General features: G+C 35.8%; 1 protein-coding gene across 1 annotated transcript; it reads right to left on the reverse strand.

The window, feature by feature from the left end:
• Positions 1–3,326: 3,326 nt before the first annotated feature.
• On the reverse strand, positions 3,327–19,857 carry LOC6044446 (lysosome-associated membrane glycoprotein 1). The gene is made up of 3 exons (XM_038256249.1): positions 19,535–19,857; positions 11,865–12,179; positions 3,327–3,598 (listed from the first exon to the last, which is right to left on the reverse strand). Exons 1-3 carry the CDS (start codon positions 19,590–19,592, stop codon positions 3,342–3,344), a joined length of 630 nt encoding a protein of 209 aa, XP_038112177.1. The 5' UTR covers positions 19,593–19,857; the 3' UTR covers positions 3,327–3,341.
• Between the last annotated feature and the right edge of the window lies 1 nt (position 19,858).

The following is a 19,858-nucleotide window of genomic DNA, read 5'->3' on the forward strand; positions in this document are numbered from 1 at the left end:
TAGAGAAAAAACGAGCTTCAAGCAAACATTGTTTTTGTTTCTCAATTAATTTAAAGTTTAAAAATAGGGGCCTTTCCTGAAAATATTAGTTTTTCTTTAAGCTGAGAAAATATACTATACCCTCAACTTCATATTTGAGATAAAACCACTCAAATATATAGACACATTAAAATAATAACTAAAAAGTTTTAAAGAGTCACTTAATTTTCAAATGCCGATATCAATTTGTGAAATAAATTTCAATTCAATGCCGTCAAGATCAACATAAATAAAATTCATTAAAAAAGATGGAACGGTACTTTCAACTCGCTTGAAAAATTATCTTATTGAATAATTTTTTGTATTTATTTTGAGGTAATATCTCCAACCAAAAGTTGGATCAAAAATCTTAAATCGTAGATAATTGCCTATTTAAACAACTGAAAAAAATGTAAAATAAATTCCAAATTTTAGTTCAATCTTTTTTAAATTTATCAAAACACGTAGTCTATAGCTAAGCAATTTAAAGTAAGAGTAAGACTTAAACAATTTGGATGTCCATGACTAAAATAATGATTTTTAGCGCGTTGTCTACAACTTTTCCAAAGACACGAAATCGATTTTCGAGCAATTCTATACAAAATCGGTCTTTATTCTTAAATTATAATTTTTTGATTTTTTTAATCCGTCTGAAACCTTTTTTGGTGCCCAAGCCATTTTGCATCATTAGTTTGTCCTTATATAGTTTTCCATACAAATTTGGCAGCAATGAAAATTAAAAAATCTGTATCTTTTGAAGAAATTTTTGGTCGATTTGGTGTCTTCGGCAAAGTTATAGTTATGGATAAGGACTACACTGAAAAAAATGATAAATGGTAATTTACTTTGCTGATTTTTAATTTCACATTTTGTCACTAAAACATGATTTGCAAAAAAACGCTATTTTTATTTTTTTTCAATTTTGCCAATTTTTCAGAAATTTTCAGAACGGGCAAAAAATTATTGCTTGAGTTAAGAATTTTTTAATCAAAACTGATTAAAAAAAAATCGAAATATTGACCGCAACTTTATTTCAATTTTATTTTTCGATGTAAAATCAAATTTGCAATCTAAAAGTACCTTAGTGAAATTTTCATAAAGTGCACCGTTTTCAAGTTATAGCTATTTTTAGGGAACTTTTTTTAAAAATTAGTTGCAGTTTTTAATTTAAAAAAAATAGTGCCCTAGTTTGCCTAATTTTGAAAAAAAAAATTTTTTTTGAAATGCTGACAAAATTCTTTGTTGCTTTGTTTCTAAGATATTGCCATGCAAAGATTTTAAAACAGAAAAATGGATGTTTACTACCCAAACAACCCATAATTTTTCGATATCTCAGCAACTAATGGTGCGATTTTCAATGTTTATAAATAAAACTTTCGTGAAATTTTCCGATCTTTTCGAAATCAATATTTTCAAAAAAAAATTAAGATTAACATTTCAAAAGGTCGTAATATTGAATGTTTGTCCCTGTCGCTGATTCTTGTATGGAGAAAAAAATTAAACAGCTCGACTTTTTTTGACACACTGAATGATTGGAATCTTAATAAAAAATAAAAGTTGCTTTAGTTTGGATTTTAATGAATATTTGGAATTAAATAAATATTAACTAGGAGCTTTCATAACTAGATATTTTCCTTAAAATAAAATGAAAATATTTTTTTCCTGAAACAAAACTTTTCTATTTAATTAATTTCAATTTTAAGAAAATATTTTAAAGCGCATTTAAATTAAATCATGAATGCTTTTTATAAATCAAAATAGCTTTAATTCTTAAAGCATATTTATTCTGGATGCAATTAATTGCACTGCAATTCCATAATTTTGAATACATATGTTTTACTAAGTTGCTTGTTTTGTTGAGAGTATTTTTTACTTTCTGTACCATTTCAATAAATAGTTATACTGTTATTATTTACCTTAAACTTTGTGATATCATACTTTTTCACACTTTTAAGTGAATTTCTGTTTTTATATTATTAAATTGGTTTTAATGGTGTTACAGCACCTACACAAATTAAAATGTTTTCTGTTTGACCCAATGTCACCCCTCTAAAGGGTGAGTTTGAGTTAATTTTAAAACGATTGGCATTTATGAACGGTGTGATTATACTAGCCATATTCTGGGAAAATGTTGGTAAATTCAGGAGCATTCCCCAACAATATTTATTTCGATATAATTTGAAATGTTTTATTGTGTTAAAATAACAACAGTAATATCGTTTTTGACCAAAAGTCACCACCACTGACGGTACATCATTTGTGGATAAACATTTTTGAAATCTATACTTATTTTGTTTTTTTAAGATTTTTCACCTGGGAGGAAAAAGCCACGTGGTCATATAGGGGGTTGGCGTGAAACCACGAAAAACCATGAGGGGGGAGGGGGGGTCAAAAATTCTCCAAAAAAAGGCCACGTGGTTTATGCACGACCCCTTATTTAATCTAAAAATTAATGAAACGTTTCAAATACATTCAAAACTGATGTATCTAAGTGATAACAGTTTAATTGTGTTTAATAATTTTAATGGATTATAACGAGCATTTCCTTAGCTTATTACACTTTCCCCTATTCCATCGCTGCAACTGACTCGAAAGTGGAAAAAGTTGCCCCGACCCCTCTTTGATTTGCATGAAACTTTGTCCTTAGGGGTAACTTTTGCCCCTGATCACGAATCCGAGACCTGTTTTATGATTACTCGTGACTTGGGGGCGGTACAACCCCTTCTTTTTTTGAACATGCGAAAAAATACATTTTTTTCAATATTTTGCAGCCTGAGAAGGTGATGGTTTGATTTTTTTTTGTCAAAGGAACTTTCTGGGCTTCTGACCATCACGAGTTATGGCGCCTTTTTTTGATTCTGAGTTGATATTTATACGCGAAGGTGGGTCTAGGAGGTCAAATAAACAATTTTGTTTTTCAAGTGATTTTATAGCCTTTCTTCAGTGAGGTGAGGAAGGCAAAAATAGTTAATTAAAGATTAAACTAATATATAGTGCCAAAATGCTTTGCAGTACTAACAGTGATAATTTAAAGTTACGTCAAATTTCCGAGGTATTTGGTGTGAAATTGTGGCCCCGTGAAATTTGTCATCTTTGAGCGTGAAAAATTACTAGTGTTTGGTAATCGAAGATAGTTGAATCAGTTTTCTGTTAAATTGAGAACCTTCTGAGTTATGCAAAAGAGTCAAAATAAAACTTTAAAGTGCTTACTTTGTTATGAAATATCATCCAAATTTTATTTTGATGAAAATTAGAGTGCAAAATTAATTTTCAAAAGATATCACACATTCTAGGCATTATGTAACACAAATCGACAAAAAATACTATAATTCATAATTCGGCCAACACTCACCCTTAGCATTCGGGAACTGCTCGCCGTACACGTTCAGGAAGAAGCTCAGCCCGGCCAGCGCAAACTCGTGTTCGGTTTTGTTGTACGCAAAGGACACCTTCAGTGTGTTCTGGGCGAGCGAGATGGCGTTCCAGGTCAGCAGCAGGAACTGCGAGTCCGCGGCGCAGGATCCGTTGACGACGCGGGCATCCTTGGGGACGTCGTACAGCACGTGGACCGGCTTGTCGGCTGAATGAGGAATATGGGAAGAGAAAACGGAAAGAAGAATGAAATATTTGTAAAATTGTACCGGGTATACATAAGATAAGCGAAGTTGCGGGCTCGGAGTGAAGGGTGGTGCATTTACCATGTGCGGTAGGAAAATCAATACGATTATAAATGTTTATTTTTTAGTCATTGACAGCTTGCGAAGCTTGCAACGGAAAAATGGTTCCGATGGCACTCCTCAACGATGACGTCAGTTGTTACGTAAAACATCATGAAATCGATGTACTTTTGATGAATTCTAAATAATTTTTCAATAATTCAAATTTATTATCTCAATGCAAAGCAAACAATGCCAATCAAATTCCAATTAATACAGATAACAGCAAAAACGGAAAAGTTTGCGGTTGAAAAAAAAAAAAGTCAACTGTAGCAACTCAAATACAGTCACGTTAATCCTGATAAGAGAGCAGCCAGTTCAGAGCAATGTTCGCACAGACGCGGTTCTCAAAGAGTGTATCATCATCGTGCACCCGTTACTCGAGCAAGAAAGGGGCAGACATGTTTTATAACCTCCACTACTGGAAAGCATCAAAAACCGGACAACTGCAGCGCGCCAAAAGGGTGAGTCATCCTAGTTGGTCACATTTCGAGTTATGTGTTAAGTCTAATGATAAGAGTAGTTTGGAATTCTTATGAATAATTGAAAATAATTATAAATAATCTTGTTTAAATTCGCATACACCGAACTGGCAGTCGCATGATTGTGATGCATGGCGGCATGAAAGTATATCAGAATCTGCATGAAATCTGTCCTCATGCATTTTTTTGCGACATAGGAGTATGACATTTTAGCCCGTTACCAACAATTACCGACGGCTGATTGATTGTATTGAAGAGAAAAAAACCTAAACAGAACGAGGATTGAACCATCAACTTCTTAGTTATTGGTCCGACATGCTACCAGCGCGCCATGGACGCTTGATGGATTGAGAGGGACAGAGCACCAACATAATCTTCTGTCTGGAGTGTTGCTCGGGGACGCTATATATGTATTGGTGAGAACCAGAGTTCGGAAAACCACTCACACTCACAAATCGAGTAGGCTTTCTCACAGAAAACACTCTCGATACTCACCGTGAGTGTGAGGGCTGAGTAAATTTACTCATATTTGAGTAAAATGAGGGCGTGAGTAGGCCGTTTCCAACAGTTTGTTATTTATAGAATCAATGAACATATGAATCCAAAATCAATTGTTTCCAACAATCGGTTGTACATTCGAGGTAGCGTCAATGTCTATTAATCCGGAGGTTCTGTTTTGGTATTAATTAGGCATAAATATTTTTTTTTGTTTTCTGTCTGGTATTTTTTTCTTCATTGCTGCAAAAGAAACCTTGGATTGTCGAAGTCCAGCGGCTGGCGGATCGACAATTATTTTCATAATTTTAAGATGGGTCGAAATCCGTTGTGAATTGACCTACCGCGGGATAAATCGGAGGCCGCAGACGGGGGCTTCTACGGGTGGATGTTGGCAGCCATAACAAAAGAAGATGGCTGTGTTGTTGTGGGTAATGGTCACTCCCTTCGACAGCTGTGCGACTGTGGCCATTCCCGGTCGCTGTCAGTTCTACCAATATGTCTTGCCTAAGAACCAGGACACGCTAGTGGAGCCTCAGCGGTCGCCGGTGGCCCTAGCCTAAAGCTGTCCAAAGCACTGGGTCGGCTTTTTTTTAATTTTCAGTGAACCTCCAAGCAAACCGGCGGCTACTGCAACTTCTTCGGGATGTCCCGATTCTGAAGCAAAACACATTTATACAACTGTCGACGACCAGGAATGGCCACTGACCTCAGCAACACGGCCATCCACTTCTGGTAAAGCTGTTAAAATCCACCCGCAGATGCATTCCTAGTCTAAACAACCTCCGACCTATCCGTTGGTAGGACAAAACTCGCTGGAAAAAAACAGATGAAAATCAGGATTTGAACCACTGTGATAAAAAAAAACTTCTATTTGATAGCACTGCGCCTCTACCATCAGGACTACTTTTCCGCTGTTGAGTGAGTATGAAATTCACCAATGTAGAGTTTGACATCTCGAAATTTGTTTTCTTAAATAGCCCTCATGAGCGCTCAAAGCCCTCTTTGTGAGTAAATGAGGAAGGCCCTCACACTCACCGAGAGTGTTGAGTAATTTACTCACAGGTAACTTAGTTTTTCCTCATGGTAGAGTAACTCGTGAGTGAGTTTCCGAACTCTGGTGAGAACTGCAGATCGCTGACATGTTTACACGCGGACAAAAATGAGCTATGAGCAGTGATGTCAACCATCGCGGCGCTCATTTTTGGTTCGCGGCACATTTTTTGTTTGTGGTGCTTTTCAGTTACGGAATTCAACAAAATGGTGATCGAAGCACTTGTAGAACTCACCAACAGCAAAATTTCTTCAGAACATTGTATAGCGGTAAAATTCATACGCAAAAAGTTACAAGAAGATTCCAGACCTCAGGACCAATGGTTCGTGATGCTTTCGTTTGCCTAACGCATTTTTGGTTGTAACTTTTTTGTATTTATCAAAAATCAATACTAGGGTACGTTATCCATTAGTGGACCCCTTTCCTATAGTGGACCCTCTGAGGGGTTTTTGATGAAAAATTCAATAAAATCACAATTTCAAGCGTGTTTTTGTCTACGAATCTTTTATTTGGCATGTTCAGCATCATTTAAAACAATGTTGGCTGACATTGACGTGTCCTTTCAGCCAAAATAAGTGTTTTGAGTTCGACATCTGAAATCAGCCATGGACACTAGCATTTTCACAACAAAACTGCATTTATATTTTATGATTGAATTAACTATCCAATCATTTTTTGACTGATTATTCAACTTCAGCAGGTCGAATTAATGTAAGTTTAAGGAATTTTACTAAAATAAAGCGAAGAACTGCTCATTTTCGAGCAAAATTAGGGGTCCAATATAGGACAACGAAATTCCAAACTTTTCCAAAAGTGGACCCCTGTTAATTTAACTTACAAAAATAAAGAAAACTGTGTATTTAAGCAAAAGTTTCTCTTAAACATACAATGAATGCTTGTTGTAATCAACTTAAACGCATATTTTTTCAATTATGAGTATAAATATAGCTGTTTTTATGTTAAAAGTACCAATATGCTGAAGCCGAAAGAATTTATAATTAATCAAAACTTTAGTTAATGGTACTTAACTAAAGCATCATAGTTGCAGTTTGAAATGATATTTTATAGTAATAAATCAATAACAAAACATTATTTTTAAATAAACATGCCTGGTTTTATCAGCAACTGTAAACAAAACTATTGTTTAGTTTCGATCATTCAATTATGTAATTAATATGAAAAAAATTGCATCAAAATTACTTTTTTAAATTATTTGTATGATTACAGTGGTTTTGAAACGTTTTCTCGGATCTTTTTCGGAAATAAATGTGTTTAAATGTCTGTTAGGTTTTTTGTTGTTTAAAGCCAAATTTGTCAACAAAACATATTTGTTCATGATGAAAAGTGAGCAAAATCCAACTTTTATTCATTATATCTATGATTAGACCTACACCATGCATCAAAACATCAAATATCGGTTAAATTTGGTATAAAAATAACAGTTTGCCTATAGTGGACCCGGGTCCACAATCGGATTATGGACCCGGGTCCACTATAGGAAAAGGGGGTCCATAACAGGCAAACAAAACTTTTTTTTCAAATGGTTATTTTTCTGCTCAAAAACAAAAAACTGATGAAACAAATACTCAATGTTGTTCAAAACACTCCAGATTCCATTATTATGTACAAAGGGTTATGAAAAAGTGCTTAAAATATTGAAAATTTGTGAAAAATGTGCTTCGGCTCTACTAGGGGGTCCACTAATGGTTAAAATACCCTATGTTCAGCAACGTTGTACGATTTGGTGTGTTCTAGAAGTCCTTCATACACAACTTTGTCAAATTCCGTAACTGAAAAGCACTACAAACAAAAAATGTGCCGCGAACCAAAAATGAGCGTCGCGATGGTTGACATCACTGACTATGAGCTTGTGTGTGTGTGGTCCAATCCAATACCCGCTGGCCGGCAGCGAAATTATGAGAAAGTATAATTTGTATCAGTCTTGGGTTATGTTGATACATGTTATCTCAGTCCCGGGTATTAGGTGGTGACAGCCCTCGCGCTGCTTCCAATGACCCGTTTCAGAATGACAGAGCTCCTTGCGGTCCAATTCCGAGGTCATTGGGCATTGTCTGGCCCCGCCCAAACATAGACCAAGAACCAGAAGAGTCCTCGACCTATCTTTAGACTTCCAATCCCATAAGGCAAAAATGAGATCAGCGCGTATTTAGTGGTTGTTGATAAGCAGGCAGAATTTTACAGTTTCAGTTTGGATAGATCTCACCAAGTTTCTGGAATCCCGGTAGCCTTCTTTATCGGCTGCTTCTAAATATCCGGACGTTGCCAGCTACTTTTAGTCGTACGGATCCGGACGGCCAGCTGCGTGTCGCAAATCACGGACAGCTTGATCTTCCTCTTGCCGATCCGACACATATCCTGGCGAGTGTATTCTGGAAAGTTTGCCTTGGCAGCTGCGGACACGATCTTGCGGTGTGTCATCTTCAACAACCAAATTTCAGTAATACAAAAATCACTACGATTATTAACAAAAATAAAGCTGAGCAGTGAGTGGAGCATGTCGCACACTCTATTACAAAAAGTTTTCTTCATGTAACTTTTACACAACACAATTTTTCTAATTTTTCCTCGAATTCTTCATTTCCAGGAACGAGTTGAGTTTCACCATAATTTCACTATTTTGAACTAAAATGGCTTAGCACAACTTTCTTTTCATTGAGGTACAAAAACTCAAAATAAAGAATACACACAACAGCCAAGCTACAAAAACAGCAGCCATTTTTTAGATTTTGCTGTTTGCCTTCAAATTTTTTTAAACCGATCAAAACAAATAAAACAAAATATTCTTCCTCACTTCAGTCATCTTCGCATCAAAGCAAACGCTAAAACTGCTTTCTTTTTCTTGCCAACACACCGATGCTCATCAGACTGATCAGACTGGACAAATATCTCGCTCTAGCTCTAGCTTTCAGGTCTCTACAATGCTCTCTTCCGCACCCATTTTTTGTGCTGCCAGGCTGTTCTCATCGCAGCAACCCATAAACATAGCGTCACCGGCAAGCTTGCAACACACACCAAAAGAGAACAGCATAAATTTTCTCTCGAATTCCCCTCCCTCTCCCACAACCAAGCGGTCGCACTAATACTATCGTGTGCTTCCCAGCACGATGAACCATCACCAATACTGGCACACGTCTTCTGTTTCTGCTGCCACTTCAAAATCAAGCTGTCATCTTGGAGACGCTTGGAAAACAAATTTATTTCACGAATTTCTCCCAGTATTCTTGGGAAATCCACTAAACTCCAACTTTTTCACAAGGAAAAAGAACACACGCGACGATTTAAACACTTTTTGCCATATTAACATTTACATTTCACAATAAAAAACGCATTTTGAATTCGCGAACCGTTTAGGCCAACCTACCACGCCAACAGTAGAGGCTCATCCTCCTGACATCACTGACTATGAGCTTGCTGCAAAAACTGTCAGAAAATGTAACATTTTCTGCAGCAAATCCACTGTTGCAGATTTTGATGTATATTTTTCCTTTGGGTGTAGTTCTAGGGATATTGCAGTTTGATATTGAACGGGTTTCACAAGTTTCACATAAAATGCCAAACTTTGGGGTGCAAGGAGAAAAATCGAGATTCTTGCTTGTTTAGATGGTATCAATAAACCCACCAAATTTGAGCTTGATCAGAAAATGTTCATATAAATTATACGTTTTTTTGAGCACGATTGGGGTGCAATGATTTTTATCAAAATTATTGCTAGATATACGTGTGGCATCATTCATATGGGATGATTAACTTATTTTTTCTAATGATTTTTACAGTTTTATTATCAAAAAAATTATCTATCTTATATAACATTATTCCTGTTATAACTTAACAAAAAATTATGGAAATGTGTTAAAATTATTGAAATTATTCAGGATACCTAATTTTAATATGGCATTTAATTTTGCTACCTCATTTCTTAAAACTTCAAACCGTGCCATTTATTAATATCAGGTGTACACAGAAAAAAACAAGTTTAATTTTGGAATGTTGAAAATTTGGTAGGTTGAATATTACCTCATTTTTGAGTAGAGGGTGACGATTCTCGAGATTTTCAATTTTCCGGGAATCGAGAGTTGTATTTTGCTATTTCCCGGGAATTCCCAGGACCCGGGAATTTTTTAAGTATGCAATAGTGTCAATAATTCATCAGAAATGTAACAAATTTGTTATTTTTCAACCAATTCAGTTACAATTAATTCAAACTTATTCAATGAAACGTTAATTTAAGTAGCCTCGTTTTATAGTTCACAGTTCTACATTCTGATACTTTTTTTTATGAATTCTGAAGCTTTTTGCATGAACTCGTGATTAGATTAAAAAAATAAAATAAGCAAATTTATAATTTCCCAGTATCTTTTTTTTTGCAAAATGATAAATAACGACTCAAAACAACAATTTAAAACTGTTTTTCCTTCTAGGGTCAACTGTAAATATTAAAATTAAGAGATATTTACCTGGAAAATATTAAATGAAGATATTTTAACAGTTATCCAAAAACCAGAATTTTAACAATTGTCAGACCTTCACTTTACAAAGAGCTGCAGAATTTTTTTCCAAAATGTAACTTAATTTTGAGGTTGATGCAAAACCGAAAACTATGATTGACATCAAAAAGGAAATTACCTTGATACAGCAAAATCAAATTAGAATAAAAAAAAACCAAATTTTATGATTTGATATGCTCGAGATATGATATGAAAATTGAACTTATCATATATGAAAGGCTTTTCCCTCTCAGAAACAATAAATAGAAATAACATTAAAAAATCATCCATTTTTTTTTTAACTTGAGTTTTTCATTTCTGGGGTGTACCTGCTAAGTACAAAAAAAAATAAAAGCATTGGTTTATTCGAACTTGAACATCGATCATTGAATACTCAATGTTCTGAACAATTTCGATTTTTTCAAATGTTGTTCTGATTAATTTATATAATTACGCCTTCATATTTATAAGAATAAAATTTCCAGGGAATCGAGAGGTCCAAAAATGATCGATTTCCCGGGAAATTATCCCCGGGAATTCCCGCACGTCACCCTCTATTTTTGAGTAAACTGATGAAAATTCATCATTTTCTGAGGTAAAATTATTCATTTTTTTTTTTTTGACACAAAATCTGTCACCATTTCCTGATGATTATTACCATTTTTTTCTGTGTAATCAATGTGACGAAAAAAATCATTGAGAACAATTTCAAATCATCTGGTGAGTTTATTCTCCTGTTTCATACATCACACTGTTATATCCTTTGCGAATCTGGGCTGAGAATAACGGCATTGAAATACCTTATATTGGTATTTTTTGGCCAAATATCAGAGACCAAAATGAGCCCAAACATGAGCTCATAAATCATTTTTTGCGTTTAATTTATACATAACGATCCCGCTGTGCTCTCTTGTGCTAACTAGATTGGAATCCTAGCAAAATTAGAACAAAAGAGCATAAATTCAGCGAAAAGTGGTGTATACACAGTAAAAAATTGTGTTAATTTGGAAGGTGTAATTTTTAAGGTTAAATATTATGTCTTTTATGAAGTAATTTTACCTAAATTTAGATTGAAAATGTGGCATTAAAACAGAAAAGTGGTAAAATTACACATTTTTAGAGGTAAAATTCCCCATTTTTTTCTGACACAAAAGATGTAATATTACCATGATTTTTTTTCTGTGTAATACACGAACGCTCCCAAAAATCAAATGGTACAGGAATGGCATGCAAAATAGCTTCTATTGTCAAAGGGAAGGCTTCTAAAAAGTTTGAGCCAAATAAAATAAATTCATAAAAGAATCATTTCCGTGCCGAGTCATGGCAATTAAATACCGTTATCGACACTATTTTTTTTTTGTAATACAAGAGAGTAAAATGCCCTCGAATTTGTTTTTTTTTTCTCGCTCTTTCAGTTTACGGAACCTTGTTGTTCCCAGTCTGAGAGCGTTTTGCTCTCGGGAGGGAGTTACACAGCTGTGGATGTGGATGCAGGCTAGTACAAGAGAGCATCGATGCAACGTCTGGAAAGTCTTTTTCCCAGTGATGATAAAAAGCAAGCTTCCGAGGATTTAGTGTTTGTATTCAAACTCACCGTTGTCCAGGTAGGTGACGTTGAGCTGCAGCGCCATCTGGGCCAGCACGCAGGTCTGGTTGGTGGTGGCGTTCGTGTACGTCCAGCTGCCTATGTCCGGTTCCGGCACCGGAGTAGTCGTCGGGGGCACAGCAGTGCTAGTTGTTGTAGGTGCTGCAGTAGTCGTTGGTGCCGGCGTTGGAGTAGTTGTGTGTGGAGGCTCTGCTGTAGTGCTAGCAGTTGTAGTGCTAGCAGCCGTCGTTGTTGTTGGCGCAGCTGTTGTTGTTGCTGGAGGTTCCTCGGTAGTTGGTATGATGACGGGACCATCCTTTTGAGCTGTAACGGGAGAGAAGCGGGAAGAAAGGAGTTTGAGTCAGCGGTTTGAAGCGATGTTTGGATTTGAAACGCGAGCGCGAGAGTCTTATCGCCTTTCTTCGGAGATTTATTTTTGTTTCGCCAGAGTTGACATTCCATCTCAATACAAAGCACTAAGCAAACAAATTGAAACCGTTTAGCGATAACTGGACGAGACTTGCTGATGAAAGTGGAATTTTCCAGATCGAACGATTTCTTTGTAAGCTCACACAAGACCTGGAAACAACACTTCCTACCTGCCCAGAACGTCAGCTGGCTCTGCCAACCAACAGAAAAATTCCGGAAGGATTCAAGGATGAGCCAAACATTGTACTCCGCCGCCATCAACGACATGCAACGTGCATCACGTGGAATTGGATTTGATCGCAATTATACGGCCGGCCGACCTTGGGCAGAGAAACGCCATGCGAAAAGCAGGAAGTAGAACCGAAATTTGCCTGCCAAAACAGGCGGCTTATGCAATCGCTGAGTCACAGCTAATTCCGCTGGTGAAACAACAGCAGCAAGGTGTCAATCTGTTCAACAGAAAATCGATAATAATTTAAAATAACGCCGCAAAATCGAGCCTTTCTCCCAGCAAAGTAAAAAAAAACTTCGACGCAGTTGTTGCATGTCAACCAGAAATTACAGTGATATTAATCCCGAGAATACAAGCAACGCAAATCAAGCTCGCTGATAACAGGCCGCAACAACGCTTTCATACAATGTTTGTCAGGGTTGAAGGCAGTTCTTCGTGTTTGGATATAAGTACTGACTAGTGGCTAAAGTGTAGCAATCGGTGTTGTTAAGGAGCTTGCTTAGCTTAGCTCCTCAGCCCATGTGACCATCACGCAAAATCAGCTCGATTCTCGGTCCGTGAGGCAATAATGAGGCACATTCATTTATGGTGTTGGAGCGAGTGCTAGTGTGATCCTTCACATTCTCCAATGCACAGTGGGGCGAGGTGGCAATCTAGCAGGACAAAATTAATGGCGCTCTGGGGTTACGTCCTAGAACTTCGGTGTCTTCAGCAAAGTTGCTCAGAAAAATCAGGGCTACATTTTGGTACTAAAATGTAGTTCCAATTTTGGCCGCATAGGTGGCGCTGAAATCTAACTTTTTCCAGTTACCTCCTAGCGAGTTGGTGTCTTCGACAAAGTTGTAGATCTCGCCAAATTACGTATAGTCACGGAACATGTCAAAATTCTCAAAAATAACTGCGTAAAGTTACAGTTAGTTTAAAAATTAGTTATAATTAAGCTATGAATATTCAGTCAATCTAGCAGGACAAAATTAATAGCGCTCTGGGGTTACGTCATAAAGATTCGGTGTCTTCAGCAATGTTGCTCAGAAAAATCAGGGCTACATTTTGGTACTAAAATGTAGTTCCAATTTTGGCCGCATAGGTGGCGCTGAAATCTAACTTTTTCCAGTGACCTCCTAGCGAGTTGGTGTCTTCGACAAAGTTGTAGATCTTGCCAAATTACGTAAAGTTACCGAACATGTCAAAATTCTCAAAAATAACTGCGTAAAGTTACAGTTAGTTTAAAAAATAGTTATAATTAGGCTATGAAAATTCAGTACTAGGTTTCTGTCAAACTTTAAATTGTTTACATGTTTCATCACAATTTGTGCATAGTGCCCAAGGTGTGTAAACATACTTTTTTACATACTGTATGTTTCAATGCTTTTGTCACCACCCCCAAATCAGAGGTAGAGCATATTTTTTCAAAAAAAAAAAATCATACTTTCAATGGAAACTTATGTGTAGTCAGCTGAAATCCATTTAAAATGAATTGCTCTGCGTTAAGAATAATTTTGTGCATGTTCGGGTTTATTCAAAAACAATTTTAATTTAATTAAATTTTAGATGAACAGTATCGCTAAAATGCTTTTTTTATTCCCGAATCTTATATTTTTTGAAAATAATGATTGCAAATCAAGAGTACTTTTGTGTAATACATTTTATAACCATTTTTTTATTGAAATGTATAAATTCTGGCTTGTAATCTCACTTTTTATATTTCTTTTAATTTTCTTTGCCTCCACTCGACCATGGCCAAAGTCTAATTGTTGCAAAATAACGTCCAAAACGTTACAATTGATTGAAAGATAAAATTACGCCACTACCAGGGTGGCCACCAGATTTGGATTTTCAATTTCCCGGTTTTTTCCCGGTTTTCTCCCGAGGCCAGAAGGAATTTTTCCATATAGTTTTAAATCAAATTACTATGTTTTTTATAGACTGACGTTAGTATCAAAATACTTTTTGAACGTATACACAACGTATACCTTTCGTTTTGAGAATTACATAAATTATTACTGGAAAGCAGGAAATAGGATTTACAATGTATCAAATAGGTAAAAAAAATTTGCCACATTTATTGCAAATAAGTTATGCACGGACATAGAAAAAAGAAAAAAATAAACATGTTTTGATGTTTTAAAAAGTTTGTGCAACACAAAATGGTAAGAAATCAATTGACTGTGCTGCGATTTTCTGAACTACACAACCGAAACAGTCAAAATTGAGTTAATATTTTTTTAATAAATTTTCAGATGAGAATTAAATAAAACCCAACAAAAACTCAACTTTTATGTTGATGTAGTACCTATCCACATAAAAGTGACTGTTTGTATTGAAATGACTATTTTGCAGTAGAACTCTGAAAATATTGTAATTTTAAAATATCTGAAAATTTTATTTAAAATTTAAATTACAGTTTTAAAACAAATTTTGCAAGAAAGATATTTCAAGTGTTTTGAATTTGAACACAATTTGATAGGCATTTATCTGTTAAAAGATTCCCAAATAACTATATAAAAATATCTTAAATACCAAATATTTCCGACATTTTAAAATTATACAAAAGTACTCAAATCTGTTTTAATAACACAAAGACAAAGTTTCATAGCAATTTGTCCTTAATAATTTGTTAGACTGACAAAGCCAAAAATCATCTTATAAAATACTACTAAAAACAGATTTTTGAAATTCCACCAAATGTTTTACAGTAAAAATTGTGTACAGTCCAGACTCGATTATCCGAAGTTTCGATTATCCGAAATATTATCGAGTCTGGAATAATAATTGGAACTACATTTTAGTACCAAAATGTAGCCCTGATTTTTCTGAGCAACTTTGCTGAAGACACCGAAGCTCTAGGACGTAACCCCAGAGCGCCATTAATTTTGTCCTGCTAGATTGACTGAATATTCATAGCTTAATTATAACTATTTTTTAAACTAACTGTAACTTTACGCAGTTATTTTTGAGAATTTTGACATGTTCGGTAACTTTACGTAATTTGGCGAGATCTACAACTTTGTCGAAGACATCAACTCGCTAGGAGGTCACTGGAAAAAGTTAGATTTCAGCGCCACCTATGCGGCCAAAATTGGAACTACATTTTAGTACCAAAATGTAGCCCTGATTTTTCTGAGCAACTTTGCTGAAGACACCGAAGCTCTAGGACGTAACCCCAGAGCGCTATTAATTTTGTCCCGCTAGATTGCCGCCTCGCCCCACTGTGCAATGTTGTGGCGAGGCGAGCTATAGTGGCAATGTGGTCAGAATTATTTTTAAATGGTCAATTTTAAATCAGATTTCTGTATGTTTCTACGTTTTATTAATTTCCACTCACCTAAACAAAACATAATAATTGATTCTCCAAACCCAATTCATGATTCGAAAAAAACTCCATAAAATGTTTTTGTTTACTCTACCAATGGAGAATGATGCTACCAAGGATTCAGCGATTGCCAAAAATTCAAATTATTCGCTCTACAGCATTGCCTAGGCGTTTTCGATTGCGAGATTCCTACTCGAAACTAGGTGTTCGAAGGCTTGATTGTTAAGGCAATCGCAAAACTCTTTTTCACCTAAGCTTCCATCCACCCCGGGGATTAGAACCACTGACGAACTGAAACAACGCAGATTACAAATTGAAACACAGTCGCAATATCGAAAACACGTGTGGGGGAGAGAATTAGTTCAGCAAACCTAAAGGTAGATGGAGTTGGTGTTAGCTGGAGAATTTGCGGTCAGAATTTTCTCAAAAATATGTACGTCAGTTCGTCAGTTTTAGAACTGAAGACCTTTGGATTGTTAGTCCAACTGCCTACCAGCGACCCCACCGAGGCAGGACCCAGGAAGACGACTCCTACACCTGGACCATAAAAAAATCTATTTCAAAATAGTGTCTACGTGGTTTATGGATGGTCCCTATCCAAAATTAGATATTTTTTAAATCTTGCGTGATTATTTTTTGTGTGTGAAAAGTCGAATAAAAAGAAAAGTTATAGTGTAACTATTTATTTCTGAGAAGTCCTAAACAAAAACTACAACTTTGCCTAACACACCAAATTGATCAGACAATCCGTTTCCAAGATACAGACTTTCTTTATTGATCATTAGAAAGGAACCGTAAAACGGGGTGACATTGATAGGTTTATACAAAATGAGAAAAACAAATTAAACAAGTGCAGAATGGTATGAAATCACACTAAGCTTGGTAGAGATGTGAAGTAGTTTTCAACAAGTTATGAACAGCTTCAAAAAATAGTTGACTAGAATTATGAAAACATTGAAGAATAGAATTATTTAAATACTCTCAAATTGTTATGTTGTGATGTTGTTCTCAATAAAATGGGTTCGAAAAAAAAACAGTTAAAATTAATGTCTAGTTTTAAGCGTTATTGAAACAAATCAAAAACATCTTCAGAATCATATGACCAATTCTTAGCGAAGCTACACCAAAATTTAACTTTTTTTCAATTTTCAATGTGATTTATTAAATGAAAGATTTCGTTTCTACTAAGATTTAATAATTGCAATGTTTTCTTACCCCAAACGCCAAAAATATTGGTCAAATTAGGTTATTTCTGCTCCTTTCGTTGTCCCGTCACGGAAAGAAATGGCTGGCAAAAACTCAAGTTTAAACCAATTCGATCAGTTCAAGCAGCGCAAGATTCGTATTTCAATTTGTGTTAATGTGTAGAAGAGGTAGAAGAGCAAAAGTTTAAAAAATATAACTGACAAAAGTGTAGCGACTGTTTTGATATTTTGACATAAAAAATAGGGGATGTTTGTTAAAAACACGGCCAAAATTTGAAATCTCATGTAACAAAAAAATCGTAAAACTGTAGATTTTCTGAAATAGATTTTTGGCATTTTTTTAAATTTTTTAGATCTTAGAGGATTCATTGTCAGTAAGTTAGCATGTTTCTTTAAAAAAAGTCATTTTGAGCAAAACAATATAAATGGGCCAATGTCCGTTTGTAAACAAAGAGTGTTTCCTGCTCACGTCTAATGTAAACATCCACTGGCGTAAGCAGGATACACTCTATGTTTACAAACTGACGTAGATTCATTACCATTATTTTGCTTAAATTTGATCTATAGTCAAATCGGCTTTGTTGGGTCCTAAAGCTCTATGTAATTTTTATGGACAACGGTAAAAAACACACTTTTGATCACTTAAGTTTAATGCAAAAAAATAAATAAATTGAAAAGACAACAATTTTTGACGGACAAACTATGGTCCCCTTGGAACGAGCTGTCAAGTAGGACCTTTTCTGTCAAGAAGGGCCACGAAGTATTTTTTTTAAATTGATTTCAAAATCTATTTTAAAACACCTTTGCGGTCGTACAACGTGTCATTGTACTCAGAAAAATAAGCTTTATCGTTGTGAAAAATAATATCATAATAATAAATAATGGTCACTTTTTCGTTTGACACTTTTTTAGTTTGTACCCCGTTGGTTGGCCAAAGTCAAACTAAAAAGTGACGAACTGTCACGTTTTACCCGTGACTCACACATACTATCAAACCAAACGTTTGGTAATAAGTGTAAGCAATGTGTCAAACTAAAAAGTGACTCCGTTCGTTTGACAACAATTGGTGTCAAACCAACGAGGTTTCAGTGTATGTAGGATCAGATCAATAAGTTGCGAAAAAACTCGGAATAAATAAGAACAGGCTGAGAAAAAAACGGCAAATCACATCTGGAGTTTTATTTTTTAAAGGTCCAATATAACAAATTTTCCGTTTTTGCTTTTTGGGTGTTTTTTAATACCTCTGACTCAAGGCTATTTGAAAAACACTCAAAAAACAAAAACTGGACATTTGGTTTATTGAACCTATTCAAACAAAACTTCAGACATGTTCAATGAAATCATTTGTTAGAATATGACTAAATTCCTAAAAGGATGGTGACATTACCTTCAAAAAAAAAATGAAACCGACTCTTACTAATTTGGTTCCGGTTCGAAGAATCCCTGAACTTTCGTGTCGAAAAAAAGAACAAATTAGGCGAATAAAATACAATCTAGGTTAGAGATACGGATGACTTCCTAAGCGAGAAGCTTTTTTACGTTACTGACCGGGAACAACAGAGATTACAAACTCAAACAGCTCGCTTTATTACTTGAAATGCTGTATAATCACATTTTCTCTCATTACTTTGCTGTATCAGCAATAGTTTGACAAAGATATTCATAAACTTGGATTTGATAGCAACCAGTTTTGTTTAAGAAATGTGGTTTTAGATGTTGTATTTGAAGAGATTGTTGAAATCTTTCCAATTCAACAAACAAATTAGCAACAGGCCATAAAATAGCCACCTCGCTGGCAACCGTGCAGAGGCAAATTGAATGATTCATAGTTTTCGTTCTGCCTTTGCCTGCCTGGAAAATGGCTACACTTCAAAGCAAAGAGCAAGCAAGCAAAATTGAAGAGTAGAAAAAAGTTCGTCTTTGTTAGGTAATTACCTAGAATAACCACTCTTCCCTTAAACTTCACATTTGCCGTTAAGTTTTGTGGAAGATCTTTTGCGATGTTTTCAGGACCGGTCAGGGTAGAAATTTGCATTTTTCTGCGTTTCGACCCGTTTTTTCCTGTCAAAACAGCTGTTTGCATATCACTTTGGGCAGGTTCCTCCGCCCAAGTGTGATGACCAATGTAGGGAAAAAAGCAAAACGCACTTTCTGACGTAAACGACATCGCTGCTATCGAGAGTCTCGCACAGCCTTCTTTGTTCTGCTGAGATATCGCGGCCTTCCCTTCACGGCCGGAGTGGAAGCCATATTACAATACAGAAATGCATCATGACATGCTGCGCTGCTCGATATACATCGCAATAGCAAAGCTCAGAACTACCGAGCGAGCTCGGATTGCTTCGATTAGGGAAGAATTTCTCGGCTGAACAGATCGCTCTGTGGGTATCAAATTTCCTGCTTTTCAGGCGATAAGACGCAAGGGAGATGAGGTATTGAGAGCAGAACAAAAAAATGTTCAAATGACGAAGCATAGATTACACAATTGTGTGACACTTACCACTGCACAGGACCACTAGTCCGGCCATTACCAGCATACAATTTCGGAGCGTCTTCATGGTTGGATTTGGAGGTCTATCACACGGAATTGTTGCTCAACGCAAAAAAAAAGAAGGAAGAGCACGACTCAGAGTCAGATGACGGGAACTTTGACGGGAATCACAGCACTATGGGCAAAAAAAGAAACAACAAAAAAAGCACAAAACGAACGAAGCACTGAAGGAAATCTTTCCGTCCGGAGAGCACCAACGGGACAGAGACGAACGAGTGTGTGAAGTCAGTCAGGTTTCAACACCGTTTAGCAACTGCGACGCACGGGCTGATA

Source organism: Culex quinquefasciatus, chromosome 2 (assembly GCF_015732765.1).
Source record: "Culex quinquefasciatus strain JHB chromosome 2, VPISU_Cqui_1.0_pri_paternal, whole genome shotgun sequence".
In the NCBI taxonomy this organism is placed as follows: Eukaryota; Metazoa; Arthropoda; class Insecta; order Diptera; family Culicidae; genus Culex; species Culex quinquefasciatus.

Bases quoted from the DNA above. Each gene is read 5' to 3' on its own strand.
- LOC6044446 (XM_038256249.1), bottom strand. From the start codon at position 19,592: ATGAAGACGCTCCGAAATTGTATGCTGGTAATGGCCGGACTAGTGGTC. The intron at 12,180-19,534 runs GTAAGTGTCACA...CTCCCGTTACAG, and splicing joins ACTAGTGGTCCTGTGCAGTG to CTCAAAAGGATGGTCCCGTC. The intron at 3,599-11,864 runs GTGAGTTTGAAT...TTCCTCATTCAG, and splicing joins CGTCACCTACCTGGACAACG to CCGACAAGCCGGTCCACGTG.